The 25829-nt window shown below is 43.3% G+C and overlaps 2 protein-coding genes across 13 annotated transcripts in view; one reads left to right on the top strand and one right to left on the bottom strand.

The window, feature by feature from the left end:
• PTK2 (protein tyrosine kinase 2) overlaps window positions 1-11682 on the top strand; it is a 204975-nt gene extending 193293 nt beyond the window's left edge. For all 12 annotated transcript variants that reach the window (XM_063451018.1, XM_063451023.1, XM_063451025.1 and 9 more), the window contains 3 exons: window positions 7060-7215; window positions 7751-7831; window positions 10239-11682. In XM_063451018.1, coding sequence (XP_063307088.1) covers window positions 7060-7215; window positions 7751-7831; window positions 10239-10451 — 450 coding nt within the window. In that variant the 3' untranslated portion in view covers window positions 10452-11682. The remainder of the gene's footprint in view (window positions 1-7059; window positions 7216-7750; window positions 7832-10238) is intronic.
• Window positions 11683-18840: 7158 nt separating this feature from the next.
• Window positions 18841-25333, bottom strand: RPLP1 (ribosomal protein lateral stalk subunit P1). The gene is made up of 4 exons (XM_063450251.1): window positions 25115-25333; window positions 19699-19773; window positions 19469-19577; window positions 18841-18974 (listed from the first exon to the last, which is right to left on the bottom strand). Exons 1-4 carry the CDS (start codon window positions 25184-25186, stop codon window positions 18892-18894), a joined length of 339 nt encoding a protein of 112 aa, XP_063306321.1. The 5' UTR covers window positions 25187-25333; the 3' UTR covers window positions 18841-18891.
• Between the last annotated feature and the right edge of the window lie 496 nt (window positions 25334-25829).

Raw genomic sequence — 25829 nt, forward strand, 5'->3', positions numbered from 1 at the left:
TGTACACTGATAGACCCTCTGACCAACCACCATCTCTCAGACCCTGTGTACACTACAAGACCCTCTGACCAACCGCCATCTCTCAGACCCTGTGTATACTGCTAGACCCTCTGACCAACCACCATCTCTCAGACCCTGTGTATACTGCTAGACCCTCTGACCAACCACCATCTCTCAGACCCTGTGTATACTGCTAGACCCTCTGACCAACCACCATCTCTCAGACCCTGTGTATACTGCTAGACCCTCTGACCAACCACCATCTCTCAGACCCTGTGTATACTGCTAGACCCTCTGACCAACCACCATCTCTCAGACCCTGTGTATACTGCTAGACCCTCTGACCAACCGCCATCTCTCAGACCCTGTGTATACTGCTAGATCCTCTGACCAACCGCCATCTCTCAGACCCTGTGTATACTGCTAGACCCTCTGACCAACCGCCATCTCTCAGACCCTGTGTATACTGCTAGACCCTCTGACCAACCACCATCTCTCAGACCCTGTGTATACTGCTAGATCCTCTGACCAACCGCCATCTCTCAGACCCTGTGTATACTGCTAGACCCTCTGACCAACCGCCATCTCTCAGACCCTGTGTATACTGCTAGATCCTCTGACCAACCGCCATCTCTCAGACCCTGTGTATACTGCTAGACCCTCTGACCAACCGCCATCTCTCAGACCCTGTGTATACTGCTAGACCCTCTGACCAACCACCATCTCTCAGACCCTGTGTATACTGCTAGACCCTCTGACCAACCGCCATCTCTCAGACCCTGTGTATACTGCTAGACCCTCTGACCAACCGCCATCTCTCAGACCCTGTGTACACTACTAGACCTTCTGACCAGCAGCCATCTCTCTGATCCGGTGTACACTGCTAGACCCTCTGACCAGCAGCCATCTCTCTGATCCTGTGTACACTGCTAGACCCTCTGACCAACAGCCATCTCTCTGATCCGGTGTAAACTGCTAGACCCTCTGACCAGCAGTCATCTCTCTGATCCTGTGTAAACTGCTAGACCCTCTGATCAGCAGCCATCTCTCTGATCTTGTGTACACTGCTAGACCCTCTGACCAGCAGCTATCTCTCTGATCCTGTGTACACTGATAGACCCTCTGACCAACAACCATCTCTCCGATCCCGTGTACACTGCTAGACCCTCTGACCAACCGCCATCTCTCAGACCCTGTGTATACTGCTAGACCCTCTGACCAACCGCCATCTCTCAGACCCTGTGTATACTGCTAGACCCTCTGACCAACCACCATCTCTCAGACCCTGTGTATACTGCTAGATCCTCTGACCAACCGCCATCTCTCAGACCCTGTGTATACTGCTAGACCCTCTGACCAACCGCCATCTCTCAGACCCTGTGTATACTGCTAGATCCTCTGACCAACCGCCATCTCTCAGACCCTGTGTATACTGCTAGACCCTCTGACCAACCGCCATCTCTCAGACCCTGTGTATACTGCTAGACCCTCTGACCAACCACCATCTCTCAGACCCTGTGTATACTGCTAGACCCTCTGACCAACCGCCATCTCTCAGACCCTGTGTATACTGCTAGACCCTCTGACCAACCGCCATCTCTCAGACCCTGTGTACACTGATAGACCCTCTGACCAACCACCATCTCTCAGACCCTGTGTACACTACAAGACCCTCTGACCAACCGCCATCTCTCAGACCCTGTGTATACTGCTAGATCCTCTGACCAACCGCCATCTCTCAGACCCTGTGTATACTGCTAGACCCTCTGACCAACCACCATCTCTCAGACCCTGTGTATACTGCTAGACCCTCTGACCAACCGCCATCTCTCAGACCCTGTGTACACTACTAGACCTTCTGACCAGCAGCCATCTCTCTGATCCGGTGTACACTGCTAGACCCTCTGACCAGCAGCCATCTCTCTGATCCTGTGTACACTGCTAGACCCTCTGACCAACAGCCATCTCTCTGATCCGGTGTAAACTGCTAGACCCTCTGACCAGCAGTCATCTCTCTGATCCTGTGTAAACTGCTAGACCCTCTGATCAGCAGCCATCTCTCTGATCTTGTGTACACTGCTAGACCCTCTGACCAGCAGCTATCTCTCTGATCCTGTGTACACTGATAGACCCTCTGACCAACAACCATCTCTCCGATCCCGTGTACACTGCTAGACCCTCTGACCAGCAGCCATCTCTTAGATCCTGTGTACACTATCAGTTCTCCAGGATCTGAGAGATTGCGGTTGGTCAGAGGGACTGGCAGTGTACACAGGATCTGAGAGATGGTGGTTGGTCAGAGGGACTGGCAGTGTACACAGGATCTGAGAGATGGTGGTTGGTCAGAGGGACTGGCAGTGTACACAGGATCTGAGAGATGGCGGTTGGTCAGAGGGACTGGCAGTGAGAAAGATCCTCTGTACACTGCCAGTCCCTCTGACCAACAGCTATCTCTCAGAACCAATATATACTGCTAGCCCATTTCTCAGATCCTGTGTACACTTCCAGCCCCCCTGACCAGCAGCAATTTCGCAGATATTATAAAAGCATCCAACCTATGATTATCTATCAGAACCTATCAATTCTTACAGCTTCTGACCAGTAGCCCTCTCTCAGTTAATAAATATAATTAATCTTTTTCTTTTTTCTTTTTTTTTTCTGGGGAAGGGAGATGTGTGCTTTGCAATAGCTGTACCCATCTTCTCCCTGACAATAAACAGATCAGGATAAATCTTCAAGTAGGGAGCCAAGTATGTCTGCTTTAACGTGCACATTTCTACTTTGACTTCTGTGAAATGAAGCAAGCTTTTAATCCATGTTCATTGCCAAGCATGTTATAAATATTTATCTATATCCCTCTATCCATGCCTTGTATTTCCCCTTGTCCTGCTTGCAATCTGCACTTCATCAGCAAAGCCCCGTGAATATACAGACTTAGAAATTCAGGGGGAGGCCCTTGCCCTTTTTTTTGTTTGTTTTTTCTTCTGACTAACCATTCAGACACTATCTCTGCATTTGTTCTGCAGGTTGCATTCATTAATATTATGTTTCTTTCTTTTTTCCCTTTCTTTTGCTTTGGCTATTTTTTTACATCCCACTTCACTCTGCCCGAAACTAGCCATGGCGGGTAAGCACGTTCTGTGTCTGTTTTTTGGTGTCTATCGTTGCACTCCGTCTTAGATCAGAATGAGCAGAAATTTACTTTTATAGGAAGCTCTAAATTAGACAATTCCAACTTTCTTAATCTGGCGATTGCATACTAACTCACACACAGTAAATCTATACTTGTTTATCACCCCTTTATGTTGTATGAAGCAATGTTTTTGCTATGCCTTGAGATATTGTTCGTTAATAGATTAATTTACGTGCAGTGTTTGCCGTTGGGGCCATTACCTCACATAATGTCCTGTCTGCTGTTCTGACCCACTTTGCAAATTTGATACAGAAAAACAAAGAAGGAATCTTTCCACTTTGACATTTTCAGAATACGATGGTTGTCTTGTGTTCTGGGGGAGCAATGTTTAAAATACAGTGTGTAAAGCACTGCACAGACACTGTAAGAGCAGATCTAATGATGTCCGTGATGAAGGTGCAGCTAGGAATGTGTGTCATGTCAGTGCTGTCGATGTGTGCGGTTTCAGTTGTTTAAGAGAATTTGGTTGTGTTTCAGTTATATTAAGCTCACTAAGCGTAGGGATTAATATTGATCATGGGATTAAAAATTGGCCGAGGACTGTGAACATATGGTTGTTTGAAAAGGAACATCTAACGCCAGTGTTTGGATTTTAATTTACTTTCTGTCACCTGTATCCCTGTACCTTAACCAGGTAATTTCATGATGTCCTATCCCTAATGACACAGTAACTTGACAAGTCGTCCGTACAATTCTCTGCACACACTAGGATATATCTCCATAAACAATGATGCCAATGTCTTTACATTTGTGGATGAGGCTGAAGGATGCTAGGCCATTGTGGGGAGATTTCACAGAATACTCACGGCTGTTCTGTGAGATCTTCGTAAAGGGAAACTATCCCTGTTCTAGAAATACTGTACTAAAAAAAATATATATATCTATATATAGAATATACATACAGATTTAGCATTACATCACAAACTAGTTCAATCCTGGCACAGTCAGGGCACACCGTGGAAATTAGGAGAAGAAACCTAAACATTTCCCATGCTGATTGACCGGTGCAAAGAGCAACTTCTACCAATGATCCAGATGGGGACACTCCAGGAAACGGCTAATTCCAACATTTTAGATTTCTATTTATTTTATTTTTAGACTTCACAAATATTTTCTTAATCTAGGAGATAAATAAACAAAGGTTTAAAACTCCTGGGTAGTGACAATGCCCCTCAAAGAGATTGCATAAAGCCTTGCACAGTGGACCTTGTGTAGAAGATGCACTACTCTTTGGAATGCTAATAAACAAAAGATGGAAACTGTGGCAGCAAAATAAAACCCAGCTGGATCTGTCTCCTAATAAAAAAATATAGTAAAGTGATTTCTTTATTACATATTATAATTCCAAGGTTTTACTGTAAGAATGCTTTGTCACAGACTGACCAAATCCGAGCCCTAGTTCACGGTCCAGGGTTTTGAAAGTAATTTAGGCATTATGCAGATAGCCATTCCTCTGTCTGTTGGGTTACGATGGCTAGCTTTAGAAATCTTATTATAAGGATGACATAGAAAAAGGTCAAAATATTGCTGAATCTGATAGACCCAGCCTTGGTGTCCATGTAGACCTTGTAGATGATCTATGACTTTATTATACAGTTTGTTTAGTAATGTTCCTTATGGAGGAAAATTGCTTATTTATGGTTTTAAAGCATATGTTGTACATCCTAGATCTCCATTAATTCGTAAAATTCGTACCAAATTACCGCAGGCTTTACAGACCCTGTAATAAACGTCGGGAAACGGAAGTTATTATCGTTAAGGCTGCAGGAACTGATTGTGTATTTCTTAGAACTTTCTATATCACAGAGATTTGGTGGTAAAATAGTTTTTGTTTTTTTTGTTTGAAAATCTGAGTTTTGATAGTGAAGTGTTCTTCTCTGTAAACAACATATTACTTTCACACAGTAAACTGAACGGCCCTGTGTTGTCAGGAGTTGTACCTTTCCACCCGTAAAATTCTCAGTTTCCATCGTACCCAGATTCACATGTGGCTTGTCCAGCCATCGTTATCCCAGTCCTCCACCAGCTGCGGATGGAAATATTGAGCTGATGGTATTTCTTGCCAAGCCAGACTGCAGTGGGTTGGTGCTTTGCTCGATCTCCGGAGCCGTGGCTCGTCTCACTGGTGACTGACAGCATGATCATAGTAGTATTGTCACTCACACAGTCTTGGCTCAGTACAGGATGAGATGGAGATAGCCGGGGAGGAAAGAGTGCAACATTATAAATGTAAAATCTAACCCAAAATACACTTAAAAAAATCTTACACTCAAGGTGTTTGTTTTTCCCCACCTAGATCTGTTGTTTTCCATCTCCCACGCTGCATAACTAATATCGCTACATGTAATGCCGTTATTTAATAGTATCGTCTTACATTCATCGTTACATACAAACACATTAAATTCAATCTTTAATTATAGGTTTTAAGGTCTTCAAACTCCATTCTCCACTGAGAATGCACAACTGCTGTTTTAAATCCTTTTTACAATGCACAGCACCACCTGGTGGTCACACATTTTAGTTATTACAATTTTCTTAATGGGGCAACTCTCTTGTACATGTTAGGCTCACTTTGTACGTTATCTCACAGTCCTGGGTGAGTTAAGCTCCGACACATGATACCTGTGTAGGTAAGCCGACACATTTACTTATATTGGGTGGATTTCTAGGTTTAAGGGACACTAAAGAAGATTGTGTCAATCCTCTGTTGGCTTTCTACAGTAGTGAAGCTCACAATTGAACTGCAACTGCTAGAAGCGTTTAAGCTTTTGCTCCAAAGATGGGATGGACTTGGCAGTGCTGCCAAACGGCGCATTAATGCAGACATGGCACAGCATGGCGTGTAATGTAGCCTTAGTAGCGAAGTTTTACGTAGTCTGCCTCACCTTCTAATTGCCATCTACCTAATAATATAACATCATTCTGTCTCTACTTATCTCTTTCTACAACTTAGATATGTACCTGCTTCCACTCTCACTCACCCCCTCCGCATCCCCCAGGCACCACCAATCCTGCTAACTTACCCAAACAAGGTGATCCAGACTTTGGTGGCTAAAGTCATGGTGTAGTTGCTTTTCCACTGTAGTGTATATCTTAGCTTATTGTCTATATTTCTCATTATAACTTTATAACACATTGGTGGGAGATCTGGCATTCATGGTCGTGTGCAAGCAATATGGAAAATAAAGTTGTTGTTGTTGTTTTAAGTCTAGTAGTGAGAGATGGATTAACATGCGGTTATAGGAAGGTGCATACAACACTTAGAGAGATTATAAGACTGTTTTGGCTACAATACCTCGGGACAATCTCTCTAATCCCTTTCCATAAACAGGAAACTAAAGATCGTATATATGATATAGACCCCAGTGAGTGAGTACAGTTTTGGTAGCCCTAGTTCAGTCATGTCCCAAATCTGCACGGTTGGTTCTGTAACAGATATAGGAAAGATACATTTTCCTGTAACAGCGTGTGATTGCATGTGTTCTCGCTCCATGTCTGCCTGTTGTTGGGTTCTCAGAGAGCTTTCAGATTCATGACTTGGGCTTGTGGTTTACTTATGGTTTAGGCTCGATAACAATTCAAGACAATTAGGAGTTGGAGTAATTCAGACTGTATATAGGCTTTCGTGTGTGTGTGTGTTTTCTAGAATACAAAAATACAGCCAACATTCAATAAATAAGGGAAAGTTGGGAGCAGGTCATGTAATCTTACAATCTTTCATTGGATTAGTAAAACACTGGCTTCCAAATGGTTTCTCTTTTAAAGAGAATATGAAGAGACAAAACTCTAGCTTTATGTTCACTATTTGTTAGTCTAGCCATTTAATAATTCTCTTAATTTGATTGACTTTTTTTTTATGCTTTTAGCTGCAGCCTCAGGAAATTAGTCCACCACCAACTGCAAACCTGGATCGTACAAACGACAAAGTGTATGAGAATGTGACCGGCCTGGTGAAAGCGGTAATAGAAATGTCTAGCCGAATTCAGCCAGCACCTCCAGAGGAGTACGTCCCCATGGTGAAGGTAACTCCTTACAGAGCCACGCTCGAACTTCCATATCTCTTCACAAAGTTCTGAGATCCCCGCTGCGCCTGACTGCTCTCTGCCAGTTTTCTGCCCACGTCAGTGCCCCAGGCATCAAAATGTATCTGATGGAGCATCAAAGGGAAAAAAAAACCCTATTTAATTTGTGAAAATAGAATTCTCTTTCTCCATAACTCAATTCACTTATCACTGCGTTTAAACAGGATGTGAGAGAAACAAGGTAGTCGTTCTCCATATAGCAGGCAGAATTATTATTTATGGAATTAAGCAAATTCTGTCCTGACTTAATGATTATGGGGGAGGGCAAACATTTAGGAACTGGGTATTGTTCCATATGGGCTGTAGGTGGACAGTATATTATATCCCTGCTTGAGCTGGTTATAATATTGTTCTAATCTAGCCTAGCTTTTAGATTGCGTGAGCATTGCATCTTTGTAAATCATTTCTCCATCAAGTAAATGAGGATTCCTTGCACTGAGTGTACTTACTAACCTACTCTGATTTACCTCATCAGGGAGTGGGCCTGGCACTTCGGACGTTACTGGCAACTGTCGATGAAACCATCCCAATCCTTCCAGCCAGCACACACAGAGAGGTACGGACAAACTTTGTATTTGGCTGAATGAGCGTCAGCTTATATGACCCGTTATGCTTCATTCTGGATTCCGCTGGCAGTAAACGGCTTGTAGGTCATTCTATCATTGGCTCAAAATGAATCCAGTATGTCGGATTCCAGATTAGAATTACTGGCTGCTATGTGAACATCCATTTGCCAGGTTTAGTTACTTATGTTACCGGTGCAGCCATCTTTGTCTTGTGTAAAGGAGAAGGAAAGATGTGAACTGTCCTTATTGTAACGCTCATATCATTAAAACATAACATTTATTGTCTAGAATTAAAATACTGAATAAACCTAAAACAGGGGGAAAGGGGAAGGGAGAATTGGAAATTCGGTTTAACTATATATGTATATTATAGTGATAAAGGTTTCAGGATGGTGATTCTCACCACACAATACCACCATAAAAGTCTATAGAATTATACCGGTGTCTTCAATATACCCCAATTTCATGTCTACTTGGGCAATATTTAAATCAAATAAAAAGGCAATAATCCTAGAGGAATGTAAATGAATGAGATTCTTGGTGAGAGGGTAAAGCCCTGATGGACACCAGTATAGCTTATACCAGGAGCGAATGTTATTACTGTTGCAGGTGCATAAAGAAAGCCGTGTTAAGATAAAGTACATACGTGATCCGTGCTTAACGGGCACCTATTGTAAAAATCTTAACACGGAGCAACACTTGCTGGGGCCTAAGTACCCTGAGATAAACGGTCTTGTTCGAAAAACCCTAAATCTGTGCTTTCCAGGGCACCTGAATCTCCGCTAAACTGTGAATTTTGGATTGTGTAACCTAATGACTGCAGTCTAAACACTCCACGTGGACTATCTGCACCTAGACCTACTAACCTCACTGTGTATACAGCATCAATAAGCGAAATTGATTATATCAGTGGTATAGGCAGGTTAAATCCCCAAGTAGGCTCGAGTGGATATCTGAGCCCCGATGCGCGTTTTACCGGTAAGCAGCTCTTACTCCAACAGTAATAACATTCGCTCCTGGTATAAGCTATACTGGTGTCCATCAGGGTTTTTACCCTTTCTCCAAGAATCTCATTCATTTAGATTCCTCTAGGATATTGGTTTTTTTTATTTCTTTGTTTTTCAATATACCCCAATTTCATGACTACTTAGGCAATATTCCCCTTTCACCCTGTTTGCTCTCCTCTGGTTTATACCTAACATTTATTGTTGCAACTTAGCTTTTATTTTCTTCAACTCTGCAGACTTTAACAATCAGGGGCTTCTGTTACTGTTACTAGTTGTTGCAATATTACATCACGTATCGAACCTTCAGACTCTGTATATTTATATAGACTTTTATGGTGGTATTGTGTGGTGAGAATCACCATCCTGAAACCTTTATCACTATAATATACATATATAGTTAAACCGAATTTCCAATTCTCCCTTCCCCTTTCCCCCTGTTTAGGTTTATTCGGTATTTTAATTCTAGACAATAAATGTTATGTTTTAATGATATGAGCGTTACAATAAGGACAGTTCATGTCTTTCCTTGATTGCACTTTTCCTTCAGGGTTACCCTCTAGTGTTTGGACCTTTGCTTAATAAGATAAATCTTGGACAACTTGTTTTTTTGCTATCTTTGTCTTGTGGTTGTATTTTGCCAGGTGTTGGGCAATATATGGTTTAGTGATGTTTCCGTGTTACTAGACCTGCAGTCCTTTTATGTATTCAGTCCTAGAACACGGCCTTACTACAATAAATTCTGTACCTAGAGTAGCCTGCTTCCCCCTCCCAACACCAGCTTCCAAATGAACACCACAAACTCTTCCCAGGAGTTTGGGAAATAACCATAAGGTCAACAAATTTTAACTAATGATTCATTGACAATAAATTGACAAACAAGCACTGTAACGAAAATCTAACAGCGAATTTGACAAAACAAAATAAACATGTACACTATACCCAAAGAGTCTTGAACCTTCCTTAAAAGATTTACACAAAAATGAATTCATGCAAGGGAACACAACCGGTTAACGATGCACATGTCACGTATTCTCACTACCACTGCGATAGAAAAGGGGTCAAAAAGGCAGGTCAAATCTTTCCAAAACGGATCCACTTTGTTTGTCATTATAAATCAACAAGATCATGTGATGACTGAAGTTATGCCCAGTTTTAAGTCCGTATTGATTTCTAAATTAGGCAGGTTCACTAGAAGAAAAGGTGTGTGTCTTTCCACTGCGATCACAATCCAAAAATGGCACAAAATACCAACCAGTCCAAAACATTATCGATCTGACATCCGTACTTTATAATGATTTACCTCTATAATTCATTGTGGTGGTTTGTCTGTCTTATATTTATAAACCAAATCTATTTTATTTTTACATGATATTGTGTCATTTGGTTTTAGATTGAGATGGCACAGAAGTTATTGAACTCTGATCTAGCTGAGCTGATCAACAAGATGAAGTTGGCGCAGCAGTATGTGATGACCAGCCTCCAACAGGAATACAAGAAGCAGATGCTGACTGCCGCGCATGCGCTGGCTGTGGACGCTAAAAACTTGCTAGATGTCATTGACCAAGCCAGACTGAAAATGATTGGGCAGTCGAGGCCACACTAAACATCGAGGCCCGAGCTACTATTCATTTCATGTTTAACTTAACACAAAGTTTTCCTTTGGGATTACGTCTTGCCTTCCACCAGCAACCCTCTGCAACAGCGGGCAACTGCTTCTCCGACGACGATAGCCCCCACATGGCACCTCCTGCAGTTTTATCTTTTATTTTATTCTCAATATAAATGCTGATAAACAGGTGGCCAAGATTCGGTATGTGGACAATCGACGGAGCGAGTGTTGGATGCAAACCTTTACAGTTAACACTTTATGGACCTATTTAAATGACACAGAAGAGACGCAGGACAATGAAAGCCAACAGCCAGGCCAAGTGTGTGCACCATGGTGACATTCAGAGAAATGCTGCGATACAAATAAATCCGAGAAACTATAGAGCAGACTGATCTGAATAAAACCAGTTGCTGCAGCTGAAATCTGCTCTTTTTTTTTTGTATTCGTAAAACACATAGGTCGCAATATGCTACTCACATTTTACACAGAAAGAAAATACGAAGCTATATTTTCAAGACTAAATCATTGGGGGGGGGAAAGGCATCTATTGGATCTTTCCGACTGTTTCCCCTCCTTGTGGATGTGTGAAGCCTTTGAATGGAAATGAACAGAGAACTGAAAATTCTTGTATGTCGTTTTTTTTTTTTTTCTTATTTTTCACAAAAATAAAGTGCCAGTTTATTTTATTTTTTCCCCTTGGGGGTTGCTCCTTTATGTGACACACAATATCTCACAAAGAGAAATTTCCATTTATTTTTGTTAATAATTTATAATGCATTGATCAGGCCATGTTAACATAATCCCTAGTTTGTCTGTTATCTGTCGCCTGATAGTTAAAACTAGTTTCCTTGGCTAATATGATGGGTTTTTGTTTGTTTTTCTGTTTTTTTTTATTATTTTTATTGCCGATGTTCTTACCCAAATAAATTATCAGACCGTTTGCTCTATAACACATAACCCCCTTTCTGTTTGTTAGGGGGTATAAATTATTCTCAGGAAGAATGTAATGGACTTGTACAGATGCTTTGACCTATTAAATAGGGGTCTCCTGTGAATTTACGTATTGTTACAGTTGATCATTATCGCAGATATTAGGACACAAATTGATTTTTAAAAAAACCTCCATAGATTGACTTCAGCTTTGGTCTCCTGGACAAATGAGCAGCTAAGCATTGCATCATCTCCTTTATAGATCATTTAAATATTAAAGGATTTGGATATATGATCAGATTGGTTTTAATTGCTTATGTTGGCCTTTTTTGGTTATCATTGTTGGTCTAATTTTATTGTTGGGGGGGGGGGGGGTGTTGTATGTTTTTTATACAGATATCCCTGCTTCCAGGTTTTGTAACCATCATTTAATCAATACCCATTTCTTTGGAATATCAAGAGGTTTTAGCCCAGCATAATATAAAGCTCTTAAAAAATGTGAAGTGTTCCTATAGAACAAATTCTAAATCTCACGTGGGCAAGTTGCAATCCTCCCAAGACATGTCTAAATCTGATCTTCCATGAAATGTGTCCAATTCCCTTTGCAGTGATTTACAAGGTAAGTTATACTTGCCTTCCATCCAGTGGCGCACTGGTCTCTGTGTTGGTACTCTGTCTCCCTGGCTGAGATCATCTGTATTGATGATCTCAGCTAATCCAATGCTTCTCTATAGGGAAGCATTGGGAGGCTAGTGCCCACGCCATGCCAATCAAAAGTAATTTGAGCTAAAATGGAGTATAATTCTTTGAGCTGCAGAAGCGCCTCTGTCTTCCTGACAACCACTAGAGTTGTGTTAAACCTGCAATATCAACATTGTCGTTCCTGCAAATGGCAATATTTTCGGTTGCACAGTTAAAGACAGGCATGGCAGGCAGACCCGTTCTTAGAGATGTAGTGGTCTGGTTGCCTATAGAGTCACTTTAAAGGTCTTTATTGCTATAGCCCTCGCCTTCACTTCTTATGTGTAATGTCATTATCAGTGTTTAGTGAGAGTTCTAATTTTCTTGTTTAGAGATCTGAAGCAACAACAATGGTTAACTGTCTGCTAATGCTGTCATAAAGCACTGACTGGCCCTGCCAGCAGCCTCCTGTATCAGATAAAGGCCTCGAAGACTGAAAATCATCAAAACCTGCAGCTCTTGTCTGAACTGCATTAGTGAAAGTACACCACTTATTTGTTCTATTTCCGTATAATTTGTTAAATATCCAGTAATTCAGGTTAATTTTTTATTTCTTAGTTTAATGTGTTTTTATAACTGAGGGATATGTACAAATGTTTGTTTATAATGTGTTACTGTGTCCAGTGTTACCAGGTATCTTGGCCACGGCCCAGCATTAACACAAACTTGGCACTGGGCAAAAAGGGTCCGCTCAGATAAAGAAACAATTCTAGTTTATTTCTACAGTTCAGCCATTATATTGGGTCAATTGGTTTACGCTTCTCGGTTTCAGTTTATTTGAATTTATAAGCTGATTTTCTGGCATTAACAACCTAGCTTTCTTCAGTCCTGGAAAAATCTGCTTAAAGAACCAAACTAGCACCATAACCACTACAGCCTGAATGGTTTGATTTTTTTTTATTTGATTTTTTTTATTTCGGGTCCACTGTGCGAAGCTCCACAGGTGTAGTAGTGGTACCAAGCTACAATAATCCTGGACAGACCTCTGACTGCCAGAAACTGAGCATCTAATTCAAAAAGAAAACCACTTTCATGAAAAAAATGCAGAATCCAGCTAAAGATATATAATGGGTGTCCTCCAGAAAGAAACTAGAGGTCCTAAGACATGCTGATAGAACAATAGACAACGTTGTGATTTACCATTTGGTTTTCATCTGAAGCCGGAATCAACATTCTGGAATGGTCGGTTTATAAGAATATATACAGGCTTGGCCAAAGTCCATCACACTCATCTAATCCCTGCTCAAAATCAATTCGTAGCAGAGGAAACCAAGTGACAAACAGACAAAGAAAGTGGCCAGAGCTGTGGCAGTGGGACACTGTATAACCTGAGGGTTGGACACTGTTGCTGGACACCATTCCCTCCCTCTTCTTCCCCCACATCATTCCCTCTATTCTACCCTCTTGCTCGCGTATCATTGCTTTGGTAAGATTACTCCTTGCTATATCCCCTGCAAAGTTCCAGTGATGGTGCTACCGTTTAATGTTACGGCACAAGTGTCATTTTGTTTGAATCTATAATTAACAAATAATGTATATAGGAGGAAGCAAAATCTACTGCAACTTCTCTCTCATAACTGAAGCTTATAAAACCCATTCACGGGGAAGAAGAGTAAGCACTACAAAGGAATAACCAGTCTCAATACAGTTTAGATAGATCTTGTAGGTCCACACTGGCCCCATACCATCTCAGTGGGGTTTTTTTTTTTTTTTTTTTAAGTCTGAAGTTCTCTGATGCTTATCAGTGTAGCAATGGCCTAATGTGCAGTGACATTGTGTGATAGGGTGATCATTAGAAGCTACATGAGTCGGTGGGCTGAGTGGCCGGGGACAGAACACCAGAGTTAAATGGATGCATTTTGTTTCATCCCACGTAACCAATTGACAACCCCACCACCTACAAAGTGCTTTATAGACAAAGGGTTAGGTTATGCTTGTGTCCTGCAATGGAAGACCAACTTGGGGAGTCCTTGCGCACCAATTCCAAGGTCATAGATTGCATTGTGCTACCCAAAAAATTCCAATATGATCATTTCTCGATGGAGTCTAGCTCCTACCAGACTTTCTATTTCAACCATCTGGTATCCTCTGTGCTTCCTTGCTAAAGTAGAGGCCCCCCTCCTCACAACTAATAGACCGCTCTGCCACATGTAGGTATCTGACTTTGGAGATGGATATTTGACAAGGCTGAGGTTGTTCTGAGTGGACTTGGAGCCTGAACATTGGTCAGCCTTACTTCATTGCCCCTACCCTCCTTGGGACCTTCCTGCCAATAGCCTTTTTTTGTTATTCTGATATGAACAACTAGATTGTATATTGCTAAATATTAAAAGGTCTTACCGTCCAATTCAGATCTTCAGTAAAGCTCAATTTATTTTAAAACAAGGGATTAAATGACAGACTACATGTTACTTCTGTCTGATCCTAGAATAGCTGTGATTATTGTATTGGAGAACATCAAGGTGTGGGGATTATGCACCTTTTTCTGAGTTCCTACTACATTTATATTTCTACTCTCTTAACTCATTTCCTTCTCTCCTTTTTTGCCTTTATCTTTTAATAACCTTCAGGTTATTTATTTCAATAACAAAAACATGGCCCCAAGTATTTGATTTATGGACAGGAACTCTGATTGGAATTTTTTGCACTTGTACCATTTTGGTCTGTAATTGGTACAAGAATCTCAATCTTCCTGCTTCACTATACAAATTCTCTTTTCATTGTGCATTTTATGGCTTCTCTACCATAACTTAAATTGCAAAAAGAAAGTTTAGCAGTAAGGTAAGAGTGCACCCAGCCCTTGGTATATTCATTGAAGTGTCGGGGGCCAGAAATAGTTTGGATGATAATGACCGTTTACCTGAGCTGCATGTGAAATGGAAATCAGGAGAGAGGAGATTGTTAACCCTTTAGGACTAGACTTGTATACACTCCTTATTCCACATTGATTAAAAACTTGTAAACGAACATTTCCTTAGTAGACAGACTTTGTTCAAATCAACTGAGGGTATCTGCAGGTTGACCATAAAACCAGACTAGTTATCTAGAATGATTGCAGTATAAAACAAAAAGCTGATGTTTTGAATAAACTGTCAAGGATTCCTAGTGACTGAACATTTCCCATAGCATAAAATACAGAATGTGTGTTATTAAGGCACTTCCAGTTAGTGATGAAATGAACAATAATAGCGGCTACCACTAAACATAGTGACTCTCAACCCTATAGGTTAATACATAGAATCAAGTGTACACTCAGTGTAGGAAATTAGTAATAAAAAACCACCACTGGTGTGCATGTGGAGCGCTTACAATTTAACAAACTCACCCCTATGGGTTAACATACACATGTATGAAGACGTATGTCGTAACAGTGTATCTGCAACAAATATAAATACAGAAAATGGTGCAAGTAACGTTTTAATAAATGTAGTGAGAAAATATAATCTATATGGTCCCACTCACCTGTGGCAGAGCCCTATAGGATAGGCTCAAGTCTTAACAGCCTGCGTGTACTTATGGTGACACGATACCCAATCGATCCTTACGGCGTCAAGAAGTCCTTATGCATACATGAGAAAGAAGAAAAACAAGGGGAAAGGGGAAACCCCTAGTGTAGATAGTTTCAATATGTAGTGCTAAATAGCAAACAAAATGGCTTCTCACCTGATAAGGAGCCCTATACCTGGCTCCAGGTGTAAAAGTGTCTGTGCCTTTAAGGAGGCTACCACCCTTCTTTCAGCAGCAACACTGGGAGATGGATTCCAAATAAAACTACATTTATTGAATAAGTATAAAAAACTTACAGTTTAAACCAAAATATAAATATCATTAAAAGTGATTATATATTAAATTCAGTGAATGGAATCTTCAATCCTCCTGCCGAGACGCGTTTCGCTGTGTTCAAACAGCTTTCTCGATCGGTGATGTGTTCGCTGCTGTTCTTCGTTTAATTTCATGTTCTTGTTCCTGTATGGTCCTCCAATTAGTCTCTCCTCCAATCAGCTGTCCTCTAATTAACAGCTGTGATCCGCTGAATGTAGGAGTGCTCTGTTCTCGGAGTCCGGTCACGTGGCATGACATGTCACATATCGCGTCACAAAATGGGCGTGTCCTCGAATCTAGGCTTAGAATGCAGTTTGTCCATTTTAGAGTTGGGCAAATGCCCTTTCTTTAACAAGTCCATTCCTATTTACAGAAATTTTTTAATTGGATATAATGAGCATTTTTTTTTATTTTTATTTTATCTTATTTTATCTTTTATCTGTTATATCAAATCATCATTGAACTAGGTTGCAAACAATAGAAATCTATTCACTAAAACCCTATGTGTAGGAGCATACCTCTCTTCTCTGTTTTTCACACATTTTTTATGTGCATGCAGTGGCACTTTAAAATTTAGAAACAAAAGATTTTTGGGATACATATATTTTACTAATGAGTTTGTGAAGTATATATAATAACAGCATTTCTCTCTTTTCTCTTCGAATCCTTGTTTTGGATACTGTCTAGCTATTGCTTATAAGTGGTGGCTGATTTAGGTGTTTTTTCATCACCTCCACACTTGCTGCCATTGTAGCAGCAGATGCAGGTGTAAGATATCTGGCACTCCAGACTGAGAGTTAATTGATTTCTTAGCATTCTATTCAGGGTTGCTCCTACCACTAGTAGCACTTGATATTATTATATGAACTAAGTCCATAAGAAGACAGTTTATAATACATTATTTTACTGTCCTATCTAGTCTGCGACTGTTTTTAGACCTAGAGGAGTGTTTATCTCCCTTACAATCTAGGTACTAATAATAACATACAGGTTTTTGGTAACCCACACTCTGTCTCTCCAACTTATTGAATACCAGGCACATACATTTGTATTATATTAGCTAGACTCCACTTAATATCTAGACCCAGTATGGGTAGCACCGCTTTTTACCTTTTTCACTGTTAATATTGTTTTTTCTGTTCATTGATATTGTATACACCATGGAATTTGAGCTGTATACCTTTCTGTATGGGCACACCCCCTGTTAATATTTGTTGGAAGCTGGATTTTCGCTCTCCCTTCCAGCAATTCTGACAGTTGGGGATTTTTTTTCTCCCATAAGTAAACGCAGGCTGTTGAGACTTGAGCCTAACCTATAGGGCTCTGCTACATGTGAGTGGGACCATATAGATTATATTTTCTCACTACATTTATTAAAACGTTATTTGCACCATTTTCTGTATTTATATTTGTTGCAGATACACTGTTACGATATACGTCTTCATACATGTGTATGTTAACCCATAGGGGTGAGTTTGTTAAATTGTAAGCGCTCCACATGCACACCAGTGGTGGGTTTTTATTACTAATTTCCTACACTGAGTGTACACTTGATTCTATATATTTCCCATAGCATACAGGCCTCACAGGACAAGTTACCTAGTATATGGGACTTGTCACCACTACAACTAAAAATGAAGACCACCTGTACCTCTCCAACCACCTGATAGTCCTCTGAAAGTAAGAGGTATTGCTCCCTCACCTGTGTCTGTCACATTGGGAGGTAAGGGTGGTGAAGACTGCATTGTGTGTTAATGGGACACTCCAAACCTCTACAGCACTTTAGCTTGTCAAAATGATGTATGTGTGAAGTGTCCCCTCTCATTGTATAAATAAAAAACAATAGAAATAATTTTGATAACTTAAAGGGACACTATAGTCACCTGAACAACTTTAGCTTAATGAAGCAGTTTTGGTGTATAGAACATGCCCCTGCAGCCTCACTGCTCAATCCTCTGCCATTTAGGAGTTAAATCCCTTTGTTTATGAACCCTAGTCACACCTCCCTGCATGTGACTTGCACAGCCTTCCATAAACACTTCCTGTATAGAGAGCCCTATTTAGGCTCTTTATTGCAAGTTCTGTTTAATTAAGCTTTTCTCATCCCCTGCTATGTTAATAGCTTGCTAGCCCCTGCAAGAGACTCCTGTATGTGATTAAAGTTCAATTTAGAGATTGAGATACAATTATTTAAGGTAAATTACATCGGTTTGAAAGTGAAACCAGTTTTCTTTTTTCATGCATGCTCTGTCAATCATAGCCAGGGGAGGTGTGGCTAGGGCTGCATAAACAGAAACAAAGTGATTTAACTCCTAAATGACTGAATTGAGCGGTGAAATTGCAGGGGGATGATCTATACACTAAAACTGCTTTATTTAGCTAAAGTAATTTAGGTGACTATAGTGTTCCTTGTTACACGCTCTGGCTGTCAATCACACACCCGGTCCTGTTACTTCCTGGTTTGGTTAGCTCAGTGGGAATAAACTTGATTGCCCAGAGTACCTGCCTCGCAAAGGCTTCTCATTGAGCTGGATTGAGAGTCTGATTGGACAGCCACAGAAAGTCTGGGCGGGGCTAGGAGAAGAGTGCTTGTAAAGGCTTCGGAAAATAGAACTGCAGGTTTTGCAAATATAAATATACTCTAAAATGCATGTTTCATTTGGGGTATATCCCCTAAATTATTTTTATTTGGGTATTGGTGTAATTCCTTAACAAAAATACCCCTAATCCTATGCAAGTAATTGGCAGCTACCATCTCTGCCACTTGGACATATAGAAACTGTAAAAATGATGTTATGGCAGATGTGTTTAACTTCATGTCCTTAGAGACATATGCAGCGTGTAACATTACTGGGCTGCAGTAATGTATTATGGAAGTCAAGGAGACAGATCCATTTATAAACAATTTTCTCTTTATTTTGAGTCCATTTAGAAAGAGGTTTTAATCAAACAGACCGAAGCCCATATCATCATCAGACTCTTCCGACTCTTCTTTCTTCTCTTCTTCCTTTTTCTTTTCCTCAGCTGGAAGAAAAAGATCTGTTAACATTCTATTCACACTTCAAGTAGAAACCGAACGTGAAGGAATAAACAGGAACTACCACAAAGATAAAGGAATCCTATCATTCACATCTAAACCTACTCGGCTGCCGAGTACTCGGACATGGTATATCCTTGTCAATAAAGGCAAGCGTGGTCTCCCTCCCCTATTGAGGGAACAAATAAATCAATACAGTGTCTCCTACATTAGAGGGTTACTCCAAACAATGACAGTGATTTGAAGTGGTTATGGTGCTTGGAGTCTGAAACAGCTGAGTAAAAATCACACCTGCCAGAGGTATAACCACCTCCTGCCAGGTCATTAGCTGGCCAGTAATGAGAGTTCTGGGCTAGCTAATGTGCATTCTGTGACTATTCTGCACCAGGTAGCCCCTACAGAATGTAAGCGTTTCCGATATTTGCTGGATAGTCCATGCTGTTTGCGCCAACACTTTAAATTGTAAAATAAATTTGTTTACCTGGAGCAGCAGCGCCAGCAGATGCGGCAGCAGGGGCAGCGCCAGCGGGTGCTCCACCACCAGCACCAACGTTGCTGATCAGGCTTCCAATGTTAATGTTGGCAAGAGCCTGCAGGAGGAATACAAGGTCAGTGTTAAACCAGACGGTCACAATTCCTGCATAATAAACTCATATCAACACTTTGCACTCAATTAAAAAAGGGGAGACTGTACACAGTGGATGGAATTACCTTGGCAAACAGTCCTGGCCAGAAAGGCTCAATGTTGACATTTGCTGCTTTAACAAGAGCATTGATCTTATCTTCCTGTAGACAAAAGACAATGTAAGATGTTACAAAAAATATAACAATAATGTAAGATGTTACAAACAATATAATATAACAATAATGTAAGATGTTACATACAATATCGTAACCTCAGCTGGCGAGTGAATCTCCATTTAGGATTTCATTACGTTACACACACACACACACACACCCCCCCCACACCCCCCATTTCCATCACAGCAAAAAGGAAACAACCAAATGGACAGAATGGCGCCCATGAACACATTTATATAGAACCCTGACACCAACCGTAGTGAATGCTGCTGTCCTACAGTCCGTTCAATTTGTATTTCATGTCCTAGCAAAACCTGAATTCAAGGACCGCTATAGCTCAATGAAGTGGTCTGGGTGCCAAGTCCCCCAGGTTTCAATCCTGCAGCTGTAAACATAGCATTTTTAGAGAAACTGCTAGGTTTACATTGAGGGTTAATCCAGCCACTAGAGGCACTTCGGCAATCCTCAACGCAATACGCTGGATGTCCATAGGAAACCATTGAGTAATGCTTTCCTATGGGCGGTTTGAATGTGCGCACGACTGTGGCCGCGCATGCAGAGCAGACGTCGGTAGGGGGAGGAGAGGTCACCAGCGCCAAGGGAGCCAAGCACTGGATTAAGGCAAGTGGCTGAAGGGGTACCTAATAACCCTATAGTGCCAGGAAAACGAGTTTGTTTTCCAGGGACTATAGTGGTCCTTTAATACAGTTCACACATTTCATTCGAAAAACCTGTGAGCCAGGACAGGACAATAACTGGCAGCTTTGATGGCAAGACAGGTCACCAATAAACTGGAAACATGACGTCTAAATAGAATAGACTACCTGAAAAACCTGACCCGATAATTATTCCCATGTGTTCGCTATACTGTACGTACACCACACATACAGAGACACGAGGCCAGTGCCAGACACCAAAGGGTTCCTCACAGTAGAAGAAAAAAAAAAAGGTGGAATGGTCGCCTAGAGACATTTTATCAGACCCTGTGATTTTGAAACAATGTCTGGATGCTCTGTGATTTGTTCAATTCTTTTTTAAAATGAAAGTAGAATATTAAAGAATATATAGTAAAAAGGGCAACAGATTGTGGATTAAAGGAGAAATTTGATAAAGGGTTTCTCTCCACTGTGGCAACATTTGTAATTCCTGCAGTTTTTTGGTTCCAATGCTGGACTTTATTAAAATGTAACCATGTATAACTACACCAAACATTACACTTTAAAAACATGCCAAGAACCATAACCACTACATCCTGCCATCGTGACTATGGTGCAGGGGCACCCTCCCAGGGTTAAAGGGGCCCCACAGTAATCACCTGTACCAAGCCTGGCTGTGCATGGCTTAGATTACTGGCTGAGTGCAGAAAACGCTCTTTATACACCTAGTAAAGTCAAACCTACTTACCCTAGGAGAACATGAGGGTTCTCTTCACAATCTAACCACTAAAGCAAGCTGTAGTTATGGTGCTTGGAGACTTCCTCTAAGCCCATCACCAGCACCCATCAATAAACAATTAAGTTAACAAACCCAATTAAATTCCTTGAATTGAACATGTGGGTATATTCATAACTTGAGAAAACCATGTTCATCAGCAAGATCCCACAAACATTGAACGTAACATGGCCACATCAGCATCTGGACATCGTAACGCTACCTGTCTGAGATCCAGGACTGTGGTTGTGCTATCACTAGTGATTCTTAGCTAGTCCCTATGATTTAGGCCTTTCTAATTGTAATGAAACCAGACAGGGTGATCAAACGGAAGCTGGGCCTTGTATCAGAGACCTATTCATTTCCACTTCATGCCAACTAATTTAAAGACACGTGCTGCCCTAAAATGCCAGCCACCAATAAGCAGTGAATGTTGTAGCACATAACACCAGCAAACATCTTCACACACCAAGATATGTACATACTACATGCAGCAATCAAGGAGGAGCAGTTGTGTTGCTCTGAGTTTGTTTCAGTGTGAGAAACTCCAGCTGTATCAGTCTAGAGTCTCTAGACCGAGAAACAGTATGACCTGATCCCCTAACTAACCAAGGGCCCCCCCCACAGTATGACCTGATCCCCTAACTAACCAAGGGCCCCCCCACACAGTATGACCTGATCCCCTAACTAACCAAGGGCCCCCCCACACAGTATGACCTGATCCCCTAACTAACCAAGGGCCCCCCCCCCACACAGTATGACCTGATCCCCTAACTAACCAAGGGCCCCCCCCCCACACAGTATGACCTGATCCCCTAACTAACCAAGGCCCCCCCCCCCACACAGTATGACCTGATCCCCTAACTAACCAAGGCCCCCCCCCCCACACAGTATGACCTGATCCCCTAACTAACCAAGGCCCCCCCCCACACAGTATGACCTGATCCCCTAACTAACCAAGCCCCCCCCCCCCCACAGTATGACCTGATCCCCTAACTAACCAAGCCCCCCCCCCCCCCACAGTATGACCTGATCCCCTAACTAACCAAGCCCCCCCCCCCCCCCCACAGTATGACCTGATCCCCTAACTAACCAAGCCCCCCCCCCCCCCACAGTATGACCTGATCCCCTAACTAACCAAGGGCCCCCCCACACAGTATGACCTGATCCCCTAACTAACCAAGGGCCCCCCCACACAGTATGACCTGATCCCCTAACTAACCAAGGGCCCCCCCACACAGTATGACCTGATCCCCTAACTAACCAAGGGCCCCCCCACACAGTATGACCTGATCCCCTAACTAACCAAGGGCCCCCCCACACAGTATGACCTGATCCCCTAACTAACCAAGGGCCCCCCCACACAGTATGACCTGATCCCCTAACTAACCAAGGGCCCCCCCACACAGTATGACCTGATCCCCTAACTAACCAAGGGCCCCCCCACACAGTATGACCTGATCCCCTAACTAACCAAGGGCCCCCCCACACAGTATGACCTGATCCCCTAACTAACCAAGGGCCCCCCCACACAGTATGACCTGATCCCCTAACTAACCAAGGGCCCCCCCACACAGTATGACCTGATCCCCTAACTAACCAAGGGCCCCCCCACACAGTATGACCTGATCCCCTAACTAACCAAGGGCCCCCCCACACAGTATGACCTGATCCCCTAACTAACCAAGGGCCCCCCCACACAGTATGACCTGATCCCCTAACTAACCAAGGGCCCCCCCACACAGTATGACCTGATCCCCTAACTAACCAAGGGCCCCCCCACACAGTATGACCTGATCCCCTAACTAACCAAGGGCCCCCCCACACAGTATGACCTGATCCCCTAACTAACCAAGGGCCCCCCCACACAGTATGACCTGATCCCCTAACTAACCAAGGGCCCCCCCACACAGTATGACCTGATCCCCTAACTAACCAAGGGCCCCCCCACACAGTATGACCTGATCCCCTAACTAACCAAGGGCCCCCCCACACAGTATGACCTGATCCCCTAACTAACCAAGGGCCCCCCCACACAGTATGACCTGATCCCCTAACTAACCAAGGGCCCCCCCACACAGTATGACCTGATCCCCTAACTAACCAAGGGCCCCCCCACACAGTATGACCTGATCCCCTAACTAACCAAGGGCCCCCCCACACAGTATGACCTGATCCCCTAACTAACCAAGGGCCCCCCCACACAGTATGACCTGATCCCCTAACTAACCAAGGGCCCCCCCACACAGTATGACCTGATCCCCTAACTAACCAAGGGCCCCCCCACACAGTATGACCTGATCCCCTAACTAACCAAGGGCCCCCCCACACAGTATGACCTGATCCCCTAACTAACCAAGGGCCCCCCCACACAGTATGACCTGATCCCCTAACTAACCAAGGGCCCCCCCACACAGTATGACCTGATCCCCTAACTAACCAAGGGCCCCCCCACACAGTATGACCTGATCCCCTAACTAACCAAGGGCCCCCCCACACAGTATGACCTGATCCCCTAACTAACCAAGGGCCCCCCCACACAGTATGACCTGATCCCCTAACTAACCAAGGGCCCCCCCACACAGTATGACCTGATCCCCTAACTAACCAAGGGCCCCCCCACACAGTATGACCGGATCCCCTAACTAACCAAGGGCCCCCCCACACAGTATGACCTGATCCCCTAACTAACCAAGGGCCCCCCCACACAGTATGACCTGATCCCCTAACTAACCAAGGGCCCCCCCACACAGTATGACCTGATCCCCTAACTAACCAAGGGCCCCCCCACACAGTATGACCTGATCCCCTAACTAACCAAGGGCCCCCCCACACAGTATGACCTGATCCCCTAACTAACCAAGGGCCCCCCCACACAGTATGACCTGATCCCCTAACTAACCAAGGGCCCCCCCACACAGTATGACCTGATCCCCTAACTAACCAAGGGCCCCCCACACAGTATGACCTGATCCCCTAACTAACCAAGGGCCCCCCCACACAGTATGACCTGATCCCCTAACTAACCGAGGGCCCCCCCCCACACAGTATGACCTGATCCCCTAACTAACCGAGGGCCCCCCCCCACACAGTATGACCTGATCCCCTAACTAACCAAGGGCCCCCCCACACAGTATGACCTGATCCCCTAACTAACCAAGGGCCCCCCCACACAGTATGACCTGATCACCTAACTAACCGAGGGCCCCCCCCCCCCCACACAGTATGACCTGATCCCCTAACTAACCAAGGGCCCCCCCACACAGTATGACCTGATCACCTAACTAACCGAGGGCCCCCCCCCACACAGTATGACCTGATCCCCTAACTAACCAAGGGCCCCCCCACACAGTATGACCTGATCCCCTAACTAACCAAGGGCCCCCACACAGTATGACCTGATCCCCTAACTAACCAAGGGCCCCCCCACACAGTATGACCTGATCCCCTAACTAACCAAGGGCCCCCCCACACAGTATGACCTGATCCCCTAACTAACCAAGGGCCCCCCCACACAGTATGACCTGATCCCCTAACTAACCAAGGGCCCCCCCACACAGTATGACCAGATCCCCTAACTAACCAAGGGCCCCCCCCCACAGTATGACCAGATCCCCTAACTAACCAAGGGCCCCCCCCCCACAGTATGACCTGATCCCCTAACTAACCAAGCCCCCCCCCCCAGTATGACCTGATCCCCTAACTAACCAAGGGCCCCCCACTGTATGACCTGATCCCAAACACAGAGCCCCCCACTAACCCAGGGCTCCCCAATCCCCCCCCATAGCAGGTCCCGGCTAGTAATCCCATGGACCCCCTGTGTCAGGACACGCGCTGTCTCCCAGCATGCCGTGCGGCGGCCGCCATCTTACACCTCCCCCGCCCGGGCTCTCACCGTGATGGAGACTTCGTCGTCATGGAGGATGAGAGCGGAGTAAATACAGGCGAGCTCGGACACGGAGGCCATGGCTGAGTGTATCGGGCGGGGAGCGAGTGGCGGATGGCTGAGATAAACGGTGCTAGTCGCCGGATTGAGATCAGGCCTTAGCTTCGGCGGAAGGACCGAGCACCTTCTATGTCAGCAGCTACTGCGAGAAAGAGGAGGGACCTGGGCGGGGCCACCACTTTTATTGGCAGCGGGAGCTGTCACTCAAAGGGCGGGACACGAGCACACACACGCACATTGTTTTTTTTCGTTGTACCTTAAAATATCTTTATTTATACTAAAAATGTGCGCAGTTCATATCTTTATTTATACTGACAACGAACACACAGCTAAATCTTTATTGATACTGACAATATACACACAGCTAAATCTTTATTGATACTGACAATATACACACAGCTAAATCTTTATTGATACTGACAATATACACACAGCTAAATCTTTATTGATACTGACAATATGCACAGCAGCCATGGTGCTGACTTGCAGCATTATTTATTTATAAAATATTTTACCAGGAAAGATACTCTTGTTTTCAAGTATGTCCTGGGTCCACAAATCATTGCATTGTTACAGTTAGTGTACAATAAAATACAAAAACAATATTAATATACAATATATACAACATTTAACATAGTGGCGAAACGCGCGTCGGGACGAACTG

This window comes from Pelobates fuscus, chromosome 4, assembly GCF_036172605.1.
Source record: "Pelobates fuscus isolate aPelFus1 chromosome 4, aPelFus1.pri, whole genome shotgun sequence".
Classification (NCBI taxonomy): Eukaryota; Metazoa; Chordata; class Amphibia; order Anura; family Pelobatidae; genus Pelobates; species Pelobates fuscus.